Below are 24,512 nucleotides of genomic sequence, written 5' to 3' on the forward strand. Positions count from 1 at the left end.
ATCACATTGGCCACACTTGAGCTTCGGAGGGGGCACATTTGGACCATAGCACTCATCATGATGGGGCAGGGTCCTCAGTTTACAAAGCTTCCTACCCATCTCAAAGTCTTGCTTTGCTTACTTAAGTGTGGCCCACAGCTACTCTTTTCCATCCACTGCTGCTCTGAGTTTAGGTCACTTTTGGAATAGTTTTGTTAAACTACTTTCTCTGATATCTTGAGTTTTGGCTTGGCTTGAATTAATAAGCCTCTCTGAATATAACACCATTTGCATCATTTAAAAAAGACATTTATCAATATTTCTGACACTTGACGCTCTTTTCCTGGTACAGCTGCACTTTTCTTTCTTATTTTCATTCCTCCAGTCATTCTCTTGAGTTTGGGGAGGAAATGTAGATAAATGCAGGACTCGAGTCACTATCTTTTTTTTTTTTAATTTAATTTATGGCTGGGCGTGGTGATGCACGCTTGTAATCCCCGCACTTGGGAGGCGGAGACAGGAGGATCGCGCAGGTTCGAAGCCAGCCACGGCTTTGGCTTAGGAGACCCTGTTTCCAAATAAAAATGTAAAAATAGGTCTGGGAGTGTAGCCCAGAGGTAGAAGGGCTTCCAGGAACCCCAGTACCACCAAAAAAAAAAAAAAAAATTATGTATGCACCTTCACATGTACATAAATTTTATACAAGTAAATAAGTGAGCATGTAAGTACATTTTAAATAAAAATTTAAACATAACTTCATTACTGTAGTTTATAACATCCATACAGAAATCACACAAATATTAGGTATAGAATTTTATATTCTCAAATTAGGTTCTATTTTTTTTTTTTTTTTTTGGCGGTACAGGGGATAGAACCCAGGGGCACCCAGCCCTATTTATTATTCTTTATTTTGAACCAGGGTCTCACTGAATTGCAAAGGGCCTAAGTAGCTGAGGCTGTCCACAAACTGAAATCCTCCTGTCTCAGCCTCCCAAATGCTAGGATTACAAGCATGTGCCACCACACCCAGCTAAATTCTAATTTTTATGTTCTCCCTCTAACCAGTACCCAGATCAGAATTTATCAACATTCTAGAAGCCCCTCTTTTGACTCCTCCTACTCACTCACCTCAGAAAGATAACCATTATCCTGACTTTTAATACCATAGTTTGCTTTCAAATTTTATAAGAATTTATTTATATGGTAGGTATTATTGTATATATTCTTTTTCTTTCACTTCACATTATGCTTGTGAGAATTATCCTGTATACAACAATAATTTCATCTTTTTTATTCCATTCATATGTATAAGCCCAAAAGAAATGTGTGACTATGTCCTACATGACAAAATATCCAGAAAAGCACAGTTATCCCCCCAAATAGAAGTAGTCTAAATAATGTATCAACAGCTAATAAATAAAAATATGGTTTTATAGTCACACTTCATAACACTAAATAAGCTTCTTAAAAACTATCATTTTTTAATTTTCCACTTTTGCCTAGATCTATCCTCATCTAATCTTTTATTCTTATTCTAGCTACATCCACTTTTACTTACGTCCAAGGTAACTTATGATACCAACTTTGTATATTTCCGTATTTCTTATTTACACAATTATATACACATGGATATACCTTTACACATATTGTTTTTGTAACCAGTGGGATTATAATATACATTGTTTTTACATCTTGTCATATTAAAAATAAGATATCTATACCTCTTAGATAATATATATCTAAAATTATATAAAAGTATAAAATCAGTTAAATTTTACTAAAGCCATATATGTATTTATTGTTTCATATAATCTATAATGAAAGAAAAGTTGGTGAATTCATTTTAATTAATCTTTATTACCCTGGCAAGTAAGCCTAATGATTTTTCTTTTTGCTAAGTACACGTAGAGAACCAGGCTCAGTTTGAGGCAGCACAGATTAATAAGGATAAAGTGGAGCCCATTCAAAGGTGAGAATCAGGAATACCTGGTAAAGGGACTGAAAGACCTGAACTGGAGCAAGGCATGAGTCCAGGGGAAAGGCAACTATTTTCTTCAATATAGAGAAGAGGAAAAAAAACACCTGTTCTATTTGAACCAAGAAATTAGGATAGCGAAAGGAGATGAGTTATGGAGAGACAGAATTAAATTCAGAATAAAAACCAACTTTCTAACAGAAAACTTTAGCGATGGAATGAACTGTCTGGGGGTTCAGACAGATTCTTGATAATGTACTTTGAAGATTTTAAGTCGTGCCGGGTGGCTCAACTTTAAGTAACTTTAAGGTCCTTTTCAGCTTGAAATGGCATGACTTTTTATTTCACCTCTTCCTTTTCCTTAACAGATATACTATTATGATCATTATTTTTAATGGAAGATGATTGAAAGTGAAAATCTAAACCAAGAAGAAATAATTAAAGAACTGGTGAGTCAAAGCCAAGTTTCTTTTGAAGAACATTTGCAAGAATATTAAATGGGACATTTTTATGTTGCTTCCTGGACCTGAAAGGGTTACCTAGTTATCTCTTCTGTCTCATGGCTTTATGAAAGCACAGAAAAAACACATGTGGTACAATATTGTCTCTTGTGAGAGATACAAAGATGTCACCAATGCATTCAACAATATATAACTGCAAATAGCTAAAGTCATTATTTAATGTAAATAATAATTCAGGTTTTTTCTTTTAAAACAGTGTTTGTGCAATGGTTTATCTTATGATATGGTTGGACAAGAAGGATCAAATACTTCAAAACTGGAGATGTTTTTCTCAGGGTACCCCCGTATAGTTGGATTATCATTATTCCCTAATTTAACAAGTCTTACAATTGTTGCTCAAGATATAAAAGAAATTTCAGGGTTAGAGACTTGTTTACATCTTAAAGAACTCTGGATTGCTGAGTGCTGCATAGAGGTAAGTTTAAACATATAACCATATAATGAAGTATCTTATCCTCAGTTCTTGGATCTCAAAGAATAACCCACTGAAATATATGCATGAGGCATGAAACAAAATGGATAAATGGGCAAAAGATAGAAACTAATTTGTACAAAGACAAAAACAGAAATAAGGAAACAAAGCATAAACATATTCTATTTTTAGTAGTCAAATCAAATCATAGCCAATATTGCTTAGTAGTAAAATTGGATCACTTAAATACTATTGGTTAGACATCTATTTGAAAAGCCATATGGCAAAATGTATCAAAAGCTTCAGAAATGTAAATACATTTTGTCACATAAATCCCTTTTCTAATATTTTCTTGAAAAGTTATTCCATAGCTGAAAACAAACAAACATATATATATGAAACTTCATATATATATAGCTATTTGTTACATTCATATATATATCTATATATCTATATCTATATATATAGATATATATATGAAGCTATTTGTTACAGTATTATTTATAACAGATAAAACCTAGAAGTATAAATATTCCAAAATAGGGTAATTTTAAAGAATATTTGTGAAATTTTTAATATATTTAATGAAGAAAACTTTATAAAATATTTTTGACTATTAAGTATTATAATCTGAAATATTATGAAAATATTTTAGGTGGCCTTCAGTAAAAACAACAACAAATTATATATCCATTATATGACTCATGCCTATAATCTCAGCTCCTTGGGATGCTGAGGTAAGAGAATTACAAGTTCAAAGCAGCCTGGGCAACTTAGTGAGACTCTATCTCAAAATAAAAAAATAAATTTGGCTGGGCGTGGTGGCGCATGCTTGTAATCCCAGCATTTGGGAGGCTGAGACTGGAAGGATCGCGGTTCGCAGACAGCCTCAGCTACTTAGTGAAACCCTTTGCAACTCAGTGAGACCCTGTTTCAAAATAAAGAATAAAAACTAGGGCTGGGGGTGTAGCTCAGAGGTAGAATGCCCCTGCATTCCATCCTCAGTACTGCAAAATATATTAAAAAATAAAAAATAAAAATAAAAATGGCTGTGGATATAGATCAGTGGTAGAGTGCCCCTGGGTTCAATCCCCAGTAACTGCCAAAAACAAAAACAAATGGCTTATGATTATAATCATATAAGATAGATATAGAGTTGATTAAAATTTTAAATAACACTTATAAAATTAAATATAGTTATGTTTAGAGTGTAGGGAAATTATATTTTTCTTTTAAAATTTTTAGTTTATTTTGCTGGATACTGATTTTGTAGTAAAATGTGATAGTTAAAAGAAAATGTATTTCACTTACCTTATTAGAAGAATTAATGACAAAAATATAAACTAATATTATTCAATCTTCTTTTTATCAGAAAATTGGAGGTCTTCAAGAATGTACAAATTTGGAAAAACTGTATTTATATTATAATAAAATTTCCAAAATAGAAAACTTAGATAAATTATTCAAATTGGCAGTTCTTTGGCTAAACCACAATATGATTAAAACTATTGAGGTAAGAGACTTTCAATGATTTGTATATAAAGCCAATTACTACCATGTTGTTCAATATTAGATTATGATTAAGAATATTTATGACTAGTATAATTATTGTCAAAGAGAACTAAGATGTATCTAGCACTTTATAAAGTACAGAAGGCTTCATATACATCATTGTCATTACTCCTCACAACAAGATTGGGAAGTAAGATGTTGTCTCTTCTTAGCAGATGGTTTTGTGGGGTTTTTTTTGTTGTTTTTTTTTTCCCAGTAGCAGGATTTCAGGCACATTTATTCATGGTAGATATTTTTGGTCTGGGACCTGCCTCTCAAACCTGTTCCTTTAAGCAAGCTGACTTCTTACTAGGTCCCTTTACCTTCCCACAGCCAGGGCCCTGGCACTACCATTCGCCCCGCTCATGACCCTTGGAAACATCCTACACACAGGTTTCAGCTGGTGTGGCCTAGCGTCCTAGAGTCCAAGATTGGGACATTGAAGGGCTAAACCTGCAACATGTCTGCTCACAGGCATTTCTGTAGCTGCAGAATAATGGTAGTGACTTCATCTTAATGTAGAATTTGAGATTTTTTTTAAGAAGAGGTTTCAAGAAATCATACAATTTATCTAAGAGCATACACACACTGTGTGAATGTGTTCTTTTCCCACCTACTCCTCCTCTTACTTCTCCACTACCCTCTTTTCTCTCTTCTGTTAATTCTCTCCAGGTTCCAAGATGGAAAAACAAATTTTTGCTTTGTTTTTGAGATACTTATTTCCCTTAGTGCTAGAAAAGTACACAGCACACTGTGCTCAGAGCACCCAGAAAACTTACCAGACTGATAAGAGATAATTTATAAATAATGATTTTTTTTTCTAAATATTTTGTCTAAATATTTAGGGCTTGCAAACTTTGAAGAATTTACATGATCTCAACCTTGCAGGAAATCAAATAAGCAGTATTGGTATGTATTGTTTCATTTGGAATCTGAGATAATGCTACAGTAATTTTTATCAATATGAAAATGTACATGCTTAGGTTTTGAGTTCTTTTATTTTTTTTATTGGTGCGGTGTAGTTCTACATCTTAATGAGGCACAAGATGGTATAGGCATACATGCACACATATCCCAATTAGCCCTTATCCAATTCCCACCTCATTCCCTCCCCCGGCTTCCTTCTCATGTTTGGCTTAGTGATTGACTTTGATATGTTTGTTAATGTACATCGTGTGCATTAGGGAATTTCCCTCTTCCCCCCTTCCATCTTCCTCAGTTAGGTCACCTTATTTGCTCATCTATGGTTTTTCCTTCTATGTCTAGAGTTCCTCCTATGACAAATTTTCTCCCTAGCTTCCGCATATTAGGGAGAGCATCCATTTGTTTTTTTATTTTTTGTGACTGACTAATCTCACTTAGCAGAATATTCTCCAGTTCTATCCATTTCCCTGTAAATGACATAATTTTCTTTTTAATGGTTGAGTAAAATTCCATTGTGTATATATCCCATAGTTTTGTAATCCATTCATCTGTTGATGGATATCTTGACTGATTCCATAGTTTGGCAATAGTAAATTGTGCAGCTATTAACATAGATACACATGCATTAGTTTGTAGTTTGGTTTCCATTCTTTTGGTTAGATACCCAGAAGTGGTATTGCTGGATCATATATTAAGTTTCTTTGAGATTTTTTGTATGATATCTATACAAAGTATTTCTAAACTTGTGATTAAAGACTGGGAAAATGTTAACCATTAACAAGTAGTTACTAATTATAGCAATGCACCATTAATCCTGTTTATACAAGGAAAATGATGGCCATATATCTCATATGTATTAAATACATGAAAAGGAGGTAAAACACAAATTTTATTTATTTTTATTTTTATTTTTTGTGGTTCTAGGGATGAAATCCCAGGGGCTTCTACCTCTGGGCCACACTCTCAGAACTATTTTAAATTTTATTTGGAAATAGCGTCTCACTAAGTTACTGAGAGCCTCACTAAGTAGCTGAGGCTGTCTTTGAACCTGCATGATCCTCCTGTCTCAGCTTCCCAGGCCTGGGATTTCAAACATGTGCCACCATGCCTGGCTCTAAAACACAAATTTTAATTTTTCTTTTATCTTTTTATAAATTAAAGGTCGATGTCTTGATGCCAATGAACAACTGGAGAAACTAAACCTTTCTGGAAACCAAATATGTTCTTTCAAGGTATGTTTAAGTGGAATAATTTGTTTTTATTTATTAGCCTGGATTATGAACAATCTGATTGCAGACAATGAATTAAATAGTCCTCTTTTAGAGAATAACTCTATTAGTAATTTGGGGCGACCTGATACTTCAGGGAATTTCAGAGTCATTTGACTAAATTGGCTTTAAAAATCTGACATTTATTAAAACCATCAAATAACTATGTTGTTCTTGAGGTGTGCCATCTTCTCTTAATTTAATTTCTTTCAGTCTTTCTAGCTACCACTCATCAGTTTCTGAGGTTTGGTTCTCTCTCGGCATCTAAAAAGTGGACGATCCCTGATCAGCCCTTAGATCTTTTTTCCTGTGTATCTGTATTCATTCTATAAATATTTTCATCATGTCTTATAGTTTTAAATACCTTTCATTGGTTACTCTTATATTGCTACCTCTACTTTTTCTGACAAAAAATAGGAGGTGTCTGTAGACATCTATTCTAACTCAAACTGATTTCCCCTCCATTAAACCTTCTTCTCCTGCACCTTCTTTGCTTTTCTAAATGGCATTTCCATTCTTCCTGTAACTTAAGCCAAAATTCTTATAGTAGTGTTTTATTCCTCTCCTTCCTTCACGTGACACATGAAGGAAATAATTCATTCATCAGTAAGTTCTATTGACTCTCTCTTCAGAAAATGCCCAGGGTCTGACTGTTTTTGCCATCTATATCACTATCAACATTGAAACCATCAGATAAGATTAAGCTTGTGGAAGATAAGCCATGACTAAAACTAGAGACCACAGAGGTGGTTGATTACTGTCATAGGGACAGCCGGTGAGATAGACAGCGGGGTGTGTATGTGTATTTGTCGTTTCCTTTCTAGTTCTGATAGTTTAAGATACACAGATTCTTCAAGTCTAACTGCATGAAAATTTTAAACTTAAGTCTGTTAAAAATATAATAAAATTAAAAGGCAAAAGGAAAATATATTTATAGAGAATGTAGCAAGCTAAAATTGATTTGAGCATTCTATTAAAAGACCTCTTTTAACCATTACAAAAAAATCATCTGATTTATCTAGTAAAAGAAAGAATAAAAGAACAGACCATTCAGACTTGAATTCCACATGGCTAGTAAGTTTACAAAAGAAATTTTCAGTCTCAGAATAAATAGAATGCAAGGTAAAATATTTAACTTAAACTAATCATATTTCAAATTATCGACTCTTAAATGGACACAGTACTCTGTGCTAGCAAGATTAGGGTGAGGTGGGCATTTATATAATGTGGATAGTTGTTTAAATTGGTAGAGCTTTTCTAGAAAGCATTCAGATACTATGTACCAAGTCCTTTAAAAGAGTTTCAGTCCCTTGACCTGTCAGTTCCAATTTCCCTTCTAGGAATCTACTCCAAGAAAATAATGGGAAATGTGGACAAAACCTTAGGCTTAAATGCCGAAGGCCAGCTTAGTCCAATCAGGGCGCGAATTTACTCGCGGTAGATCTCAGTAAAGATGGGGAAGGACAGAGTGAAATACTGCAGATTCTTATCTGCAGCGGTTCTTTACCTTCTAGGAAAATAATCCTATTAGCGGCGCTCTTGAAAAGAACCTGATATGGATCAATGCTTCTTGTGCAATTGAACACTTTATTCTGGACACAAGATTTTTTATATATTCCCCTCTCCCAGTGAATTTCTAGTAAAAAAGTGCAAAACACCCAAAGTACAATAGAGAGATACACATGCAGATTACCAACCCTGAACAAGACAAAAGTAAAGGCCTGTGATATCACAGGTCTTTGTGATTGAAATCAGTCCCATTATCCCAGGTGGGTCTTGTGCTTCGATTCAGGCCCCTTTGGCCTTGCAGCTGCAGAGGCTTTTATTTGGCTAATTCCAGAAGAATAAAAGTCACACCCAAAATCACTTGAAGAGTCCATATTTTTAAGAGTTTTCTTTAACCCTTTTGGAACTTTCATTCCTAGGGCTTAGTCCAATGTCCTTCTTTATCTAGCAACCTCCTTCTGAGCTGAATAGGGGACGAAGTCCGAGATTCCAGCTTTCATATAGTTGTCGTAGGGAAAATCCGTGTTCCTTTATGATGATTTAGAGAATTTCGATGAATGTCTGCTGGATTTTTTCTGCAATAGAATCTGCTGTCTGAAAGCTTAAGCAAACTCATGACACAGTTTAGCAGGTAAACACCAAGAAATAACATGAAGTCTTTAGATTTAGTTGTCAGATATATTTCTCTAGCAGCTGAGCACTTTTCCTCAAACAATAGGCTTATTAACCAGGTGGTGTCACTATAACTCCAGGCATCGCTATTACTAGGTGCAAAGGTCAAGTTTCCTTTCAGCCCTTGGCTAATAAAGGTCAAAGATAAGGGTGGAGTTCTGCATTTGTAATTACTGACTGGAATGCTGGCACTGCATCTAACTGGTTATTACCATTTGAACAAAGCTGAAAGTTTATTTTCCACGGACTCAGTTTCTCTCACAGTCCTGATCTTTCACCACCGGAGCAATTCATGTGGAGAGTTAAAAGAATCATTACTAAAGAATAATAGTTATGAAAGAATATCTAAGAGTGAAGAATACTTTTGGCCAGCGACCACACCTTCTCTCGGGGCTTATTTCTCACATTGAGAATCGCCTATGGACTGCATGAATAAGAATGCAGATGCCGAGAGATCTGGTGTCTGCACTTAAATATATCAAAATTTTGCAGAAGAGATAAAAAAGAGGTATAAATGATAAATTAAGAGTGTTTCAGGAACATTTAGAAAGGTGCCCTCACCTTGTTTGGGGAGTCAGGACAAGATCTCCTTGAAGGGAGGTAATGTTGGAGCTAACATTTGAGATCCCAGTCATGTTGCTGAGGGAAAGAGAATTCCAGGCAAAAGTGAGAGCAAAGATGAAGGCCCTAGAAAGCGACAAGGATCACAGCCAGCTGGAAAAACTAGAAACCCTGCATGGCTGGAATAGGGCAGAGAGAGACTCCTGAGATGAAGTGGAAGAAGACAAGTAAAGAATGCTGGGAGGTTACAGGATTGCTCTGCCAAGAAACCATGTAGAAGCCTATCTTACTGTGGCTAGACATGGCAACCTTCTGGTGGTAACAAGCACAGGCTAAGCAAGCAGAAAAACCTGTCACTTCTGGCCTGACCCATAATACAGTTGTAACATGAAGTGTAGGTGAAATAGCAATGCAAAACTCCTACAATAGTGATTAGCCAGCCCTGTCATCTGGTTGGACCCTGAAAGATTAAAATGTGAAATTGGAGTGAAGTTCAGTCGACTCAAAGGCAATAGCATGAGTGAAAGTCCCAGTCAAGATAGGGTCTAGCATACCCTGAAACTTCAGTGTGGCCAAAATATAAAATGTTAGGATTTAAGCAGGGAAAAAAAAAAAGCAAAATGAAGAGTTAAGCAAGGACTAGATGACCAAAAAAAAAAAAAAATATATATATATATATATATATATATATATATATATATATATATATATATACAATGGCATGAAGATCAGGATAAAAGATGTCAAGGAGAAACATTGCCTCTGAAAAAAAAAAAAAAAAAAAACACTGCTCTCTATTCTCCTTGTCTCCCAGATCTGCCAGACCTATGAAAGGCCAGGAAACCCAGAGGGAGCTGTTAGCAAAAGGGGCTGTGAAGAGGTGTCACACTTCCCTAATGAATAAAGTCATTCATGTGGTTGCACTCAAGATTGAGTTGGAGCGCATGGTTTAGAAAATATATAAAATTCATAGTTGTTTAGAGGCTACTGTTTAATTATTGTTGATATTTTCATCATAAATTTACCATGTTTTTCACTAGAGAACACTTTATCCATCTAAAATTTTATGTAGTTAAGTGTGTAGCTAGAATACATTACCTTGGATTATGTGTTCAAATGCCTTTTAGAAATGGACGTTGAAAACTGATTAATTGAATGCTATCATTGCTGTTGTTTCAGGACCTTACTAACTTAATCAGGCTGCCATGCTTAAAGGACTTGTGTCTGAATGATCCTCAGTATAAAACCAATCCTGTTTGTCTGCTGTGCAATTATTCCACACATGTATTGTATCACTTGCCTTGTCTTGAAAGACTTGACACATTTGATGTGTCATCAAAGCAAATCAAGGAATTGGCAGATGTAAGTGTACTCCGAATCAGGAATCTGTGACTTAATTGTGTCTTTCTGGCTGTGTCCACTTAGAGTAGGTAGGACTATCCACTCATTTCTTATCTCCAATTCTACTTTTGCCCAGTAAACAGATTTTCACATAAAAGTATGCAAATAATAACATTAGTACTAGAATTGATGATAATACCAGAGGTGAAATAGTTCAAAACTGTTGTTTATAGTCTATATAAAAATTAAAAAGGAAGAAAAAAATTATCATCAGTATCGACTAACTGGACTAGTATTATATATACAAAAATGTGTGGAAGCTAGTAAGAAAGTAGGAAACAAAAAGGACTTTAGACATAGGAAGAGAGACCTGTAGATAGTGGTAGAGGACTGGAGGAAATTGGTGGGAAGTGGAAAAAAACTGATGAAAACAATTCAAATAAAATGTTATATCCATATATGAAGGTATCACTAACAATCTTACTAGTATATAGGAAGAGAGAGTACTGTGGGATCAGAGGGAAATATACCACGTGCTATGGGCTACATGTATGTTTATATCACTTTCAGCCTCACTATGATGTATAGGCACCAATAAAAGTATTAAAAATTAAGATATAAATAAGAGTTGAAATATAATAAGAAACCGCTCATCTGGAATATCATATGTAAAGATTAGAAACTACCCATAGTTGATGGTAGTATGCCAAAGATTAGGTTAGATTTTAGCCTGATTAAAAAGGGTTTGAGATTCCCTGAAAACGTCAGTGGCTCTCCACTGTATATTTGAACTCAAGAAGAGTCTCCTGGGCTGCACTATGAACTTCCCAGTGAGGGGCCACTTCAACATGTCACCAAGGGATTTTAATAACATAAAGGAATTTGTGGCAGTTCTCCATGCTTACTAAGTCTTTCCATATTATATTTCTAACTCTCGTTCTAATCCAGTGTCATTCCCTTTGCTCCATTTATTCATTTATTCATCATAGTTTTTGCTGATCTATAATGAGCCAAGCATGCAAAGGTCCCACCCAAAACCCTCCCACCTTTTCCTTTGAAAAGATGGTGGCTCATGCATCATCTCCACACAAAGAAGACATTTCTGTATTCATTTTATCTTAACTCACTTTTCTTCTTGTGCTAGCCTAAGGATTGATTCTCAGATTCTCATTCTGTGTCCCCCTCCCCCTCCCTATCTATAACATTGAGATTATCACCTTCTCCATTCTATTTTTTTTTCCTGGTACTAATCAAACTGAGTACTGAGCTACATCCCAGCCCCCCTTCTCCATTCTCAATTTAAGAAATGAACTGTCTTGCAATATTGAGCAAAGAGCCACTGTCCTGTCCTTCTAGCAGATATTTAGAGTCATTGGAAGTATGCAGAGAAATGTCTCTTCCAACAATACTAAATTAAAAAATAATAACAACAAAACTTCACAGTATCCACCATATTTTTTTAAATTTCCACTATCATCTCTATAGTTATACATCAGGCAAAAATTCTGCAAAAGTGAACAGAATAAACATACTGCACACAGGCGGGAAGGGCTGGTTCATTTATATAACATGTTTTTTCTTTTTCTTTTTCTTTTTTTTTTTTTTTTTGCCATACAGCAGATTGAACCTAAGAGTGTTCTACCTCTGAGCTACACCCCCAGGCCCATTTTATTTTTGCATTTTGAAATAGGATCTCACTAAATTGCTGATGGCCTTGCTAAGTTCCTGAGGCTGGCCTCGAACCAGTGATCCTTCTCAGATTCCCAAGCACTAGAATTATAGGCATTGGCACTACACCCAGCTTATCTAACAAATATTTAATGCCTATTATTATTGCAGGCACAGCTCAAGATGCTAAGATGCAGAATGACCAAACCAATTCCTGCTTTCTTGAAGCCTGCATTCTAGTGAGGAAGGCAGATAATAAGCAACTAAATGAGTAAACAACCATCATGCCAGGTGGTGACAAATGTTGTGAAGAAAAATAAAACCAGAGTGAATGAAGAGGGATTGTTGATAGGGGCAGAGAAAGGAAGGAATGTTGACTATGGTATATAGAATTGTCAGGAAAGGATGTACTTATAAGGTAATGTTTGAGCAGAAACTTGAAGTGAGAAAGCAAGGGAACTCTTGGTCTGCTAATCATACCATATATTTATTTCTAGTGTGTGTTTTTTGCCAAATAATTCTGTTGGGTCTAGGCTATCTATACTAAATAAATCGCATGAAGAGAGCCTGTGGCTATAGAAAATACATAAAACTGTACAAGCCTTCAGATTTACTTGAGATACAGATCTTGATAAAAGAAACATCTCAATTATTTCCAGTAAATGGTTAAAACCAGGTCACATTTTTATAACATACCTGATTAGTTTATGTTCTGCTCAGATAGTTCTTTATGACTAACTCTCAAGCACCATTTAGCTGGTATATTTTGAATGATGAATTTAATAACTTTATCATAATTTATATTATAACTGGATAATCTACTCCTACTAAGAATTGAAAATAATTAGTCGGGCATGATGGCACATGCTTCTAATCCCAGCATTTGGGAGGCTGAGACCAGAGGATGGCGGTTCATGGACAGCTTCAACTACTACTTAGAGAGGCCTTTTGCAGCTCAGTGAGACCCTGTTTCAAAATAAAGAATAAAAAATAGGTCTGGGGGTGTAGCTTGGAGATAGAATGCCCCTGAGTTCCATCCCTAGTACCACACAAAAAAAATTGAAAATAATTGAATTCAATTGAAAATTTAGTAATTTTCTCAGTCTAAAACCAGCTCATGGCCAGGCGTGGTAGCGCATGCTTGTAATCCCCGTGCTTGGGAGGTGGAGACAGGAGGAACACGCAGGTTCGAAGCCAGCTATGCTGACTTAAGAGACCCTCTTTCCAAATAAAAATAGAAAATAGGTCTGGGAGTATAACCCAGAGGTAGAAGGATTTCCAGGAACCCCAGTACCACTAAAAAAAAAAAATTAAAAATTAAAAAATATAAAAAATAAAACCAGCTCGTGTTAAGCATTCTTTTGTAGATTTGGGGGAAAAAACTAAATCCTATTTCATGGCCAGGCTCTTAAAAATGTATTGAGTTATGTTATATTTGCTTTTAATTTTTTATTTCCTTATTTTTCCTTGAGCTAATCAAGTAGGAATAACATAGTCATGTGTTTTATTCAGCAGTAATGTTTCATTGGCTAAGTGATACTATTTTATAAATATTATTCACAAACAGAGAATCTTTGGAATTTTATATTTTGCATATTAAATTTAAATATAGAGCTGTGCATGGTGGCATATGCATGTAATAATAGTACTTGAGAGGCTGAGACTGGAGGATAGTGAGACTCTAAAGCTTAGTGAGACTCTAAAAAATAAAAAATAAAATTAAATAGGACTGGCTGTATAGTTCAGAGTTAGAACCTCTCCCATACCCCACCGCAGGGTCTAATCCCTAGTGCCACATAAAAACAATTAAATATAGAACCCTTTAAGCCATTTTAATTACAGCTATCGTTACTAGCAAAACTTTCAAATTGCTATACAGAACATGTTATACTCATATAATACTACTAATGATTACCAATAATTTGTTTTAGCTAATCTTTTGTTATTCTCTTACTTGTAGACCACAGCAATGAAAAAAATAATGTATTACAATATGCGTATAAAAACTGTTCAGAGGCATCTTAATGAAGACCTTGAAAAACTGAATGATAGAAAATGTAAATTACAAAAGTTACCAGAAGAACGAATAAAATTATTCAGCTTTGTGAAAAAAAATGTAAGTTTTAATAAGGCAAAATCTCAATGACTACATCTAAAGATAACTGTCAGATAATCAAAATCTTCTAAATTTATTTTTAATATAAACACATTTTTTAATTTAATTTTTATTTTTTTATAAGTGGAACATATTGAGAGTGGTGTACATTTACATTGTGCTTCATGCCCTTCCCCCTCTCTTTCCCTCCCCCCAATAGAGAGTGTCCAGGTTAATCATGTTGTAGTTATGCTATTACACATATTCGTATGTAGCTCCTTCATTGAACAACCTCAGCTTTCTTCCTCTCCTATCCTTCCATTCAAGCTTTGCTGAGATTTCCCCTCCATCATCTGGAGTCCCTCTGGTATTACCACCGCTCCCTAGCTTGGGCATATTAGAGAAAACATATGTCCCTTCTCTTTCTGTGCTTGACTAATCTCACTTAACATAATGTTCTCTAGTTCCTTCCATCTTCTTGCAAATGCTATTATTTTATTTTTCTTTATAGCTGAATAGAAATCCATTGAAACAAACACATATTTTATACACACACACACACATACACACACACACACACACACAATACTGAGTTTTTTGGTTTTTTTTTTTTTTGCTTTCTGGGTTTTTTGGGGTTTTTTTTTGTTTGTTTGTTTGTTTGTTTGTTTTTTTTTTTTTTTGGTAGTGGTACTGGGGATGGAACCCAGGGGCTTTCTATCTCTGAGCTATACTCCCAGACTTATTTTTTTTTAATATTTTATTTGGAAACAGGGTCTCACTAAGTTGCTGAGAGCCTCTCTAAGTAGCTGAGGCTGACTTTGAACCTGCGAGATCCTCCTGTCTCAGCCTCCCAAGCACAGGGATTACAAGCGTGAGCTACCACACCCGGCAATATACATATGTTTTAAAGAATTACAAGGGCCAGGCATGGTGATGCATGCTTGTAATCCCAACATTTGGGAGGCTGAAACAGTAGGATCAGAGTTCAAGGACAGAGACAGGACAGCCTCAGCTATTTAGTGAGGCCCTTTGCAAATCAGTGAGACCCTGTTTCAAAATAAAGAATAAAAAATAGGGCTGGGGGTGTAGCTCAGATGTAGAATGCCCCTGGCTTCCATCACCAGTGTTGAAAAAAAAAAAAAAGTTACAGGGATCTGTTAGATTAATTTCAGCTGCATTTTTATTACACATCAGCAGGCTGTGTTCAAAATACGTTTTCTTGTTCACAGTGCTAAAATATATCCCTTTGTGAATACTCTTAAAGTATACCACATGGGGAAACATTAAATCAGGCCATACACTAGTGGTATATTATGAATGTTTTCTGTTTGGAATAAGTTGTACCTATTTCCTAAATTAAGGACTATTTACCTCAAAACAGAACCATGTATATATAAAACTTATATTTTTGTAGTAGAAAGAAAAAAACAGCTGGACAGGGTGGCACACTCCTGTAATACCTGTACTTGGGAGGCTGAGACAGGAGGATCGCAGGTTCATAGCTATCCTCAGTAATTTAGCAAGGCTCTCCACAATTTAGTGAGACCCTGTTTCAAAATAAAAAATAAAATAGGGCTGGGAATATAGCTCAGAGGTAGAATGCCCCTAAATTCAATCCTCAATTTGATAACCCAATAAGGAAGGAAGAAAAGTGGGGGAGGGAGGAGGAAGGAAGAGAAAACAGAGGTGAAGGAAGGGGAGAAGGATTGTTCATCAAATGGCATTAGAAAAGTCAAATTGTTTGAATAGGAGAGTTAAATCCTTAGTTCTCACTGTACCAGAAGTAAATACCTGTGGGGAAAAAGATGACAAGTTTCAAGAATGAATATATAGATACTGCATTTAATATCAGCCTGCCAAATAAAATAATTATTAAAAATTACAACAAAACAAAATATAGATTTAATTGCAAAAAATAAAATTATTTTGTTCTGAAAAGCATTAGCAATTAAAGGAGGCAACAAATCTGAAAAGGCTGTTTCCACTAACATAATGGAAAATGATTATCCTTGGTAAAAAAAAAATATATTCAAAAGTGAAACAAGATGAAAAATAAATATCCCAATAGAAAAACTGAATAAAGTGCAAAACTAGCATTTTATAAAAGAAATTAGATGATTAACAAACACTTGAAAGAAGAGCTTAATTATTAATTTTCAGATGTTAAGAAATCAAAAAGCCATTTTTAGCTACAGCATTACCAAGTCATAGATACATAGTAGTGCTCAGACTGGTGAAGATGAATGTACTATGCCATATGCCCTGATGGGAGTGTAACCGTAGTCACATGTACTAACAGCCTAAGAATACTCACAGCCTTTGACTTAGAAAATCCACCTCTAACGCCGGGCGTGGTGGCGCACGCTTGTAATCCCCGCGCTTGGGAGGCGGAGACAGGAGGATCGCGCAGGTTCGAAGCCAGCCGTGCTGGCGTAAGAGACCCTGTTTCAAAAATATAAAATAGGTCTGGGAGTGTAGCCCGGAGGAAGAAGGGCTTCCAGGAACCCCAGTACCACCAAAAAAAAAAAAAAGAAAATCCACCTCTAGCCCTCTATTCTATGGTTATTCATCACTATGCCATAAGTAAAGCAAGAAATTGAAAACTACCTAAATGTTTAACAAGAGAAAAAGTACCCATTAAAACCCAAAGCTTTGCCAGGTGTGGTGGCACACAGTTGTAATCCCCGCACTTGGGAAGTAGAGACAGGAGGATCACACAGGTTCAAAGCCAGCCCTGCTGGCTTAAGAGGCCCTGTTTCCAAATAAAAATATAAAATAGGGACTTCTGGGAAAATGGCAACTGAGAAAAGCGGGGCTTAAGAGCCCCGCTAACAACCAATCTCCATTACCACAAAATCAACGCCTTTCATAGCCAGAAAACACCATCACCAGAGAAACAAAAAAATTACCAGGCTTCAGAGAGAAAGAAGACTGAGAACAGAGCTCAGAGCCACAGAGGAGATACACCAGCATCACGCCCGAGGACGCGGCAGCAGCGCCATACTGCCGGCAGCAGCGGCGAGTTCACCGGACGGCTATGGCAAGCCAAGTAAGCCGCTGTGGAACAGCCAGGCGGGATCTTTCAGTGCACGGAGCATCTAAAGCTGCATCTGGTAGGCTTGTTTTCCTTGGCAGAGGTTCAGCACTGCCCCCCCACCCGATGTGATCTTGAAGCAGGTTGTTTTGTGGACCACATTTTGAGAAGCCCTGATATTTCAGAGTTGAAAATGTCAAGCCAAAGGTGGATATAACATTAGTTTATATTCTTATGTCTTTCAACTAGATTACCAGTAACTCCAACAAAAAAAAGAACTCCAAGAGTTCTTTTTTTAAAATTAAGGCAAAAAACAAAATTCTAGATATTATGAAGGATATAAGATATTCAACAATTTCTCCACATCTAAGAAGCAAGAGTTTGGTCTACAACTGGTCTAATAACAGTCTCATTCAGTGAATTAGAAAATTCACCTGGGGTTGGACATGCAAAAGCAGAACTATTACAATCTGTAAATATAGTTTATAAGGCAACCAACAAACATGGTCCTTCAGTAAACAACCTTCCATGAACATAGAGACAGTGAACACAGGAATGAGGAGAAAATCAAATGGTTCCTTTAACATTGCAGAGCTACTTAAAAATCCCCAAAACACTTGAGAACAGTTTGTGTTGAGGACGCGGCAGCAGCGCCATACTGCCGGCGGCAGCGGCAAATTCACCGGACGGCTACAGCAAGCCGAGGTGAGCCGCTGCGGAACAGCCAGGCGGGATTTCTCGCCGCAGGTAAAATCTAAAGCTCCCAGTGGCTGAGCTTAGCACACGCTGCAGGGATTCAGAGTGGAAATCAAAACCAAGAAGAAATACACCAGCCTCACGGCCGAGGGCGTAGCAGCGGCGCCATATTGCCACCGGCGGCAGCAGCAGAGAATTCACTGAATCCAGTACAGCTACATCTGCATACTTAAGAACAGTGAGTCAAATTGTGGGCCACAGAGGAGAAATCCCAGTACTGTACTCCCTGGGACTTGACCCAGTGGGGGAGGGGCGGTGGCAGAGATATCACACCATAGGAGAACGTGCAACCTGGCACCCCCCACAGTCTAAAGCAGCCTCTATCGACTCTCTGGGTCGGAGACTCTGTGATAAAACCCAGTAAAGGAGTAGTGGGGTCCGAGATACTAATGACTCGAGATCCAGAGCACCTTAAGTGAAATCATAGTGACCCAAGGGAAGAACCCAGAGAAGGCACAAACTTCCAAAATCATGGGAAAGAGGAATAATACTGGAGCAATGAATGCCCACAACCCCACAACATCAGAACCGAATAAAACAGAAAATCAGAGATTTCTAGAAGATCAAATCAGGAAAATAACTGTAGAAATAATAGAGGTTCTTCGAAAAGAACTCAGAGAGAGCCAAAAAGAGATAAAGGATGCAATTAATGAAGTAAAGGCCTCAATTCAAAGCACAAACAACCGATTAGACCACATGGAGAACAGAATCTCGCTCTTAGAAGATGATCATTCCAAAAATGAACGCATAGTTTCTAATCTAGAAAAAAATATCCAACAGCAGGAATCTGACATTGAAGAAATATGGGCCCATTTTAAGAGAGCTAACCTAAGAATAATTGGAATAGAGGAGGGAAAAGAAGGTGAAACCAAAGGGATCAACAATCTCTTCAAAGAAGTAATAGCAGAAAATTTTCCAAACATAGAGCAAGAGGTTGATACACAGATCCAGGAAACTTATAAAACTCCCTTTAGACAGGATCGGAGAAGAGGATCCCCACACCACATAATTGTCAAAATGACCAATGTGGAAGCCAAGCAGAGAATCTTAAAGGCAACAAAAACAAAGGGCCAAGTGACATTCAGAGGCAAACCAATTAGAATCACTCCAGACTTCCCAAACCAAGTCATGAGAGCCAGAAGGGCTTGGAGTAACATATTACAAACTCTGAAAGAAAACAACTTCCAGCCAAAAATTTCCTACCCAGCAAAACTTTCTATCAAATTAGATGGAAAAATAAGAAGCTTCCATGACAAACAGAAACTGAAGGAATTTATGTCTTCAAAACCAGCGCTAGAGAAAATACTCAAAGAGATTAACTACAAAGAAGAAATAGGTAACACACACCAGAACCAGAGAAATAAGATTTTCCATCCAACAGACAACTAAGATTGGTTATCTGTGGAGATTCATTATTTATGTTAGTCTTTTACCTATCTCTAAATGGTATTGTTTGCCTTTATTGTTGTTAATTTTTAGGATTTCTAGTTGGAATATTAATATACCTTCAGATATAGCATTTGGAAATATTTTATCCCATTCTATTAGTAACTTTTAACTCTGTTTACATTGTCTTTGGATATACAATATTTTTTATTTTTTTAGGGAGTTTGTATACTCTTCTGTTGCCTGTGCCATTGAAATCATATCTAAGAAATCACTGCCAATATCAATGTTGTGAGGTTTTATGACCCAGATTTTCTCCTAAAAGTTTATAGTCTTAAGATTTATATTTAGGTCTTTTATCTATTTTGAGTTAATATTTGTATATGGGATTAGGTAAGGGTCCAATTTTATTTTTTCCATGTAAGTATTATTTTTTAACAATATTTAGTTAAAAGATTATTATTTCCACCACCAAATGTTCGTGGAAACCTTGTCAAGAATAACTTGACAATATAGGGAAGAATTTAGCTCTAGGCTTTTATTTAACTCCAATGGTTTATATATCTGCCTTTAGAACAGTACTACACTGTTTCAATTATTGTAGCTTTATATGGTTTGAAATTAGAAAATATATATCTTCTAGCTTTGTTCTTTTTCAAGATCGTTTTGGGTATCTAGAGTCCATATTCCATATTAGGATAGATTTTTTTCTGATAAATAAATATATCAATATATGATAGTTTCTCCTAAAAAATAGGAAAAAATATTCTCTGGTAAGAAAGAAAGCAAAAAGAAATATTGAAATGTTATCTTTAAGTCATCAAAAGCTTGGTATCAGACAAATGAAACTGTTATGTGAAATTATCATTTTTAATTTTGGATAAATTGCTAAAGTACTAGATGTCAACCACTAAGCCAAGCATGGGAAGGAGGGATGGGGAGAGAATGGGGTGGGGATCGGGTGGGGGCTGACTGGGCGATGTGTGCATGTATGTCTACAAAAGTTTGTATCCCACTATGATGTATGAATACAGTGTACCAATATATATATATATATATATATATATATATATATATATATAATTTAAAAATATATAAAATAGGTCTGGGAGTGTAGCCCGGAGGTAGAAGGGTTTCCAGGAGCCCCAGTACCACACACACACACACACACACACACACACACACACACACACACTCTAAGGCTTTTTCCTGGCCTCTCATTTAACCACTTGGACATCAACAATCACATCTAGAAAAGGCTTGAGAGAAATGACTATACCTCTTCCAGACATAAATGTTTTATTATTTTACTTGTGTGCCTATGCAGACTCATCAAAAATCAGATCACCTTATAATTTGTAGCTATCAGTAATATTCAGTCTCTGAACAGGCAGGAATTCAAAAGCAGCCCAAATTAAATTACAACCTGTGATTAATGGGGAAAAAAAACCCAAGGCTTTGAAATTTATTCAGTGCTTATCCTAAAATAAGCAAATTTGAATTATAATCTGGAAAATATTCTGAAAGTTTGAAATGAAAATTAAATGATTTGAATAGAAACCACAATAAACAGTATATGGAAGTCATTCTATATTTTTCATTTTCATATGCAAATGTATGCAGAGTTTGAGTGCTCCCTTTCCAAAATGCTTGGGACCAAAAGGGTTTCAGATTTTGGAATATTTGCATAGACTTTACTGGTTGAACATAACTAATCTGAAAACCTGAAATCTAAAATGTGTCAAAAAGTTTAAGATTTGGGGGCATTTTGAACTTTGGATTTTCAGATTAAGGATGTTCATCCTATATTAAGTAAAATCTGCAAATGTGAAAAATAATATCTATAGATTATGTGAACTATAAATACTTTATACATAATCTTAATTCATTTTAACAGCCCTATTCAGTCATTTCAGTAAGGACATACAGATAATTAGTAAATTTCTATTTATATATTTTATCTATAATACAACTTATCATGAAATCCCACAAGGTTGGGGTTAGAAGAAGGTAAATGAGGCTCTTGCCTTGGCCCCAAATTTAAGGGAGTGCCCAAAGCCTCAGTAATCAAGATAATATTTGTTGAAAAAAAATCTTAAATATCTAAATTAATGCAAAAGGGTCCATATGAATAAAAACTTTCAAAATATCAAAATCTATAACATACCATTGCTGTTTTGAATCAAGTAGGAAATTGAAGCAAAAAGAAAAATGTGCATTTCTGTCTACAAGCTTTTATATATTTTTAATGGTTAACCTTTTTTCCATAACACCATAATTCAAAAAGCATTGTAAAGGCCAGGTGTGGTGGCGCACGCTTGTTATCCCCACGCTTGGGAGGCAGAGACAGGAGGATCGCGCAGGTTCGAAGCCAGCCGCGTGCACTGGCTTAGGAGACCCTGTTTCCAAATAAAAATATGAAAAAAATGGGTCTGGGAGTATAGCCCAGAGGTAGAAGGGTTTCCAGGAACCCCAGTACCACCAAAAAAAAATAATAATAATAATTGTAAATTTGAAAAGTAGGTTATATTAAAAATTATATTACTTGAAGTTTAAGTTTTTATTTGCACCAAAACCAGCATTTATTTTTCTTTTCCCTTGGCTTTAATAGAAGCAAACTCAACAATATTTCATTATCTATTTTTTGCTTGTTTTCAATTGAGAGACTGCCATATTTCAAGTATATAAGGTCATCACTTGTTCAAGAGAAATGAGCCTACTGAACTTGTATTAAAATTAAAGCAGGTGTTTGACATGCTTTCATGAAGCCTGACCTATTTATTACCTAGATTTCTACTTTAATTTTAATTAACTAGTTAATAGCTCTCACTAAAAAATTCTGAATTCAAACTTTGCTTTCTCCCCATTTTATTTTTATTTTGCTGTCTTGAACTTTGCTTTTCCACAGTTGGAACGGGAACTGGCTGAACTCAAAGTATCTGGCAAAGGGCACAGTGACAGATCCAATAACAATAAAGTAACTGAGATTGAAAAACCAAAGAATCGTGAAACTGCCACAGAAGAACTAAGTCTTCAACAGAAGATACTGACCAAACTAAATGCCTTGAATGAAAGGGTAACATTCTGGAACAAAAAGCTAGATGAGTATGTTTAATGAACTGTCTAGTTCAGATTTGGAGTGTGAGAATAAGAGTTTTGGGGGCCCTCGGTTGAGCTCAGCTCCCTTCCCCAGGAGTGGGAAGAATTATATTATGAATTAAAACATAAAATGTGTTCCTAGTTTCCAGTTCCTTATACATATAAGCATCACTGGCGCAAAGCAATGGCAGAAGCATTTCTTAATCAGGAGCTGCCTCTGGGTGGCTTTGTGACAGGCCACTGCTCGTTGGCTACAGACTAAAAGAGCTAGAGTTTTACTGGAGCAGAAACTCACCAAACAGAGACCCAGAAAAGCACATACATAGACTTTATTTCATTCACAGTCCTTATGTCATACACTTTTTTTTATTTGCTAAGGCAGTAAGTAGATAAGTTAGTTTGCCCTGTAATAATTTTTAAAAAGTAGTAATTCTGGGGATTTCTGTTCCATGTCAAACTTTTGGCTAAGAGTTTTACACATAAGTCTCAAAGCAACCTTTTAACACATAGATACTATTAGTATTATCATTTCACTGAGAAAAACGGGCATAAAAATGATAAATGATTTGTCTAAGATCTGAAAACCATAGTGTTAAAACCAGAAAAATCTTCTCACCTTCTTCATACAACCTGAGGTTAACAAAGTTCAAAGTGATTTTAGTTGCCAAAAATAGTGTCTTTTACTTAGTTTAACTGTTAGCATCAAGCTTTCTTTATCCATTGAGAATAAGAAACTAATATATTTTAACATTGCTTTTAAAAAGTTATCATTAACTTTAATGTTGTGATTTTAAATGTTTCTAATAGTTGTATATATATATATATATATATATATATATATATATATATTTCTTCAATAGAATTGAAGCAATATATCGTACTGAAGTAAAACAAAAGAAGAAAAGTCATGGCTTATTGATCCCATTTTTGCTAATAGAGTTGGAGACTGTGGGAAATATTCATTTTGAAGAAGGCACTCGATCTGATGACTGGTAAATCTGTCTGAAATTTAAGTATAGTTTTGAAAATAATTTTAGTACCTAGGGTCATTAACTAAAATATCAACTTATAAATTTAAAATGTCCTATTTTCAGAAACATTTCTAGTGTAGAATATTTATCAAGTGCAAATTGTCAGTTACCTGCTTTCCCACCACTGTATTTATCTGTTGATATTATTGCCATGATCCAATCTTAAAGGCATCTTAATGGTATATCATTGTACTTTACACAATTTTCTCTAGAAAAGAACAGAACATAATTTAGAAAAAATGGTTTATGGTTAAGTAATAGTTGTTAGGTACTGTTTGATTCTGGAGTGGAGAGTGCCCTGAATTCTGAGTATCGGTGGAGAGCAGGAATGCCAAAGAAGAGCTGGCAAGAGCAGGAGGCTGCCAGGGAGGAAGCTGTCCTGCAGATGTCAGAGTGGAGCCAGTTATGTAGCACTAACTACCATCAGGCTGCATGTGGACTCTGCACGTTAGAATACGGCATGTGTTTAAACCAAGACTTCAGGTCTAAAGCCCATCTGGACCAAAGTGGAGAGAATCCCAGAAACAGAAGTAGAAAGCAAGTGTCCACACTTCAGACCAAGGCCTATCTGCCAATAGAGACTAGAAAGTGGTTGTGCAGCAACAAGAGGGCAACAGTCCTTAAAGACAAAAAGGAAAGGAGAGCCTTGAAGAAAAGTATTGTTAATTGTGACTTTCATATTTCTGGAATCACTAAAATGAGGAGCCTGTGAAATAGCCAAAGATCGCTCTAC

The 24,512-nt window shown here is 35.7% G+C and overlaps 1 protein-coding gene across 1 annotated transcript in view; it reads left to right on the forward strand.

Annotated features, from left to right (window-relative positions):
• Positions 1 to 2,355: 2,355 nt before the first annotated feature.
• LRRC9 (leucine rich repeat containing 9) overlaps positions 2,356 to 24,512 on the forward strand; it is a gene marked incomplete at both ends in the record, with an annotated part of 106,522 nt that continues 84,365 nt past the window's right edge. Inside the window, 9 exons of the mRNA XM_080707300.1 lie at positions 2,356 to 2,403; positions 2,672 to 2,890; positions 4,260 to 4,400; positions 5,284 to 5,347; positions 6,524 to 6,594; positions 10,549 to 10,731; positions 14,339 to 14,494; positions 22,558 to 22,754; positions 23,609 to 23,740. Of these exons, the coding sequence (XP_080563426.1) occupies positions 2,356 to 2,403; positions 2,672 to 2,890; positions 4,260 to 4,400; positions 5,284 to 5,347; positions 6,524 to 6,594; positions 10,549 to 10,731; positions 14,339 to 14,494; positions 22,558 to 22,754; positions 23,609 to 23,740 (1,211 nt within the window). The remainder of the gene's footprint in view (positions 2,404 to 2,671; positions 2,891 to 4,259; positions 4,401 to 5,283; positions 5,348 to 6,523; positions 6,595 to 10,548; positions 10,732 to 14,338; positions 14,495 to 22,557; positions 22,755 to 23,608; positions 23,741 to 24,512) is intronic.

Source organism: Muscardinus avellanarius (assembly GCF_963383645.1).
Source record: "Muscardinus avellanarius genome assembly, chromosome: 12".
NCBI classification, from domain to species: Eukaryota; Metazoa; Chordata; class Mammalia; order Rodentia; family Gliridae; genus Muscardinus; species Muscardinus avellanarius.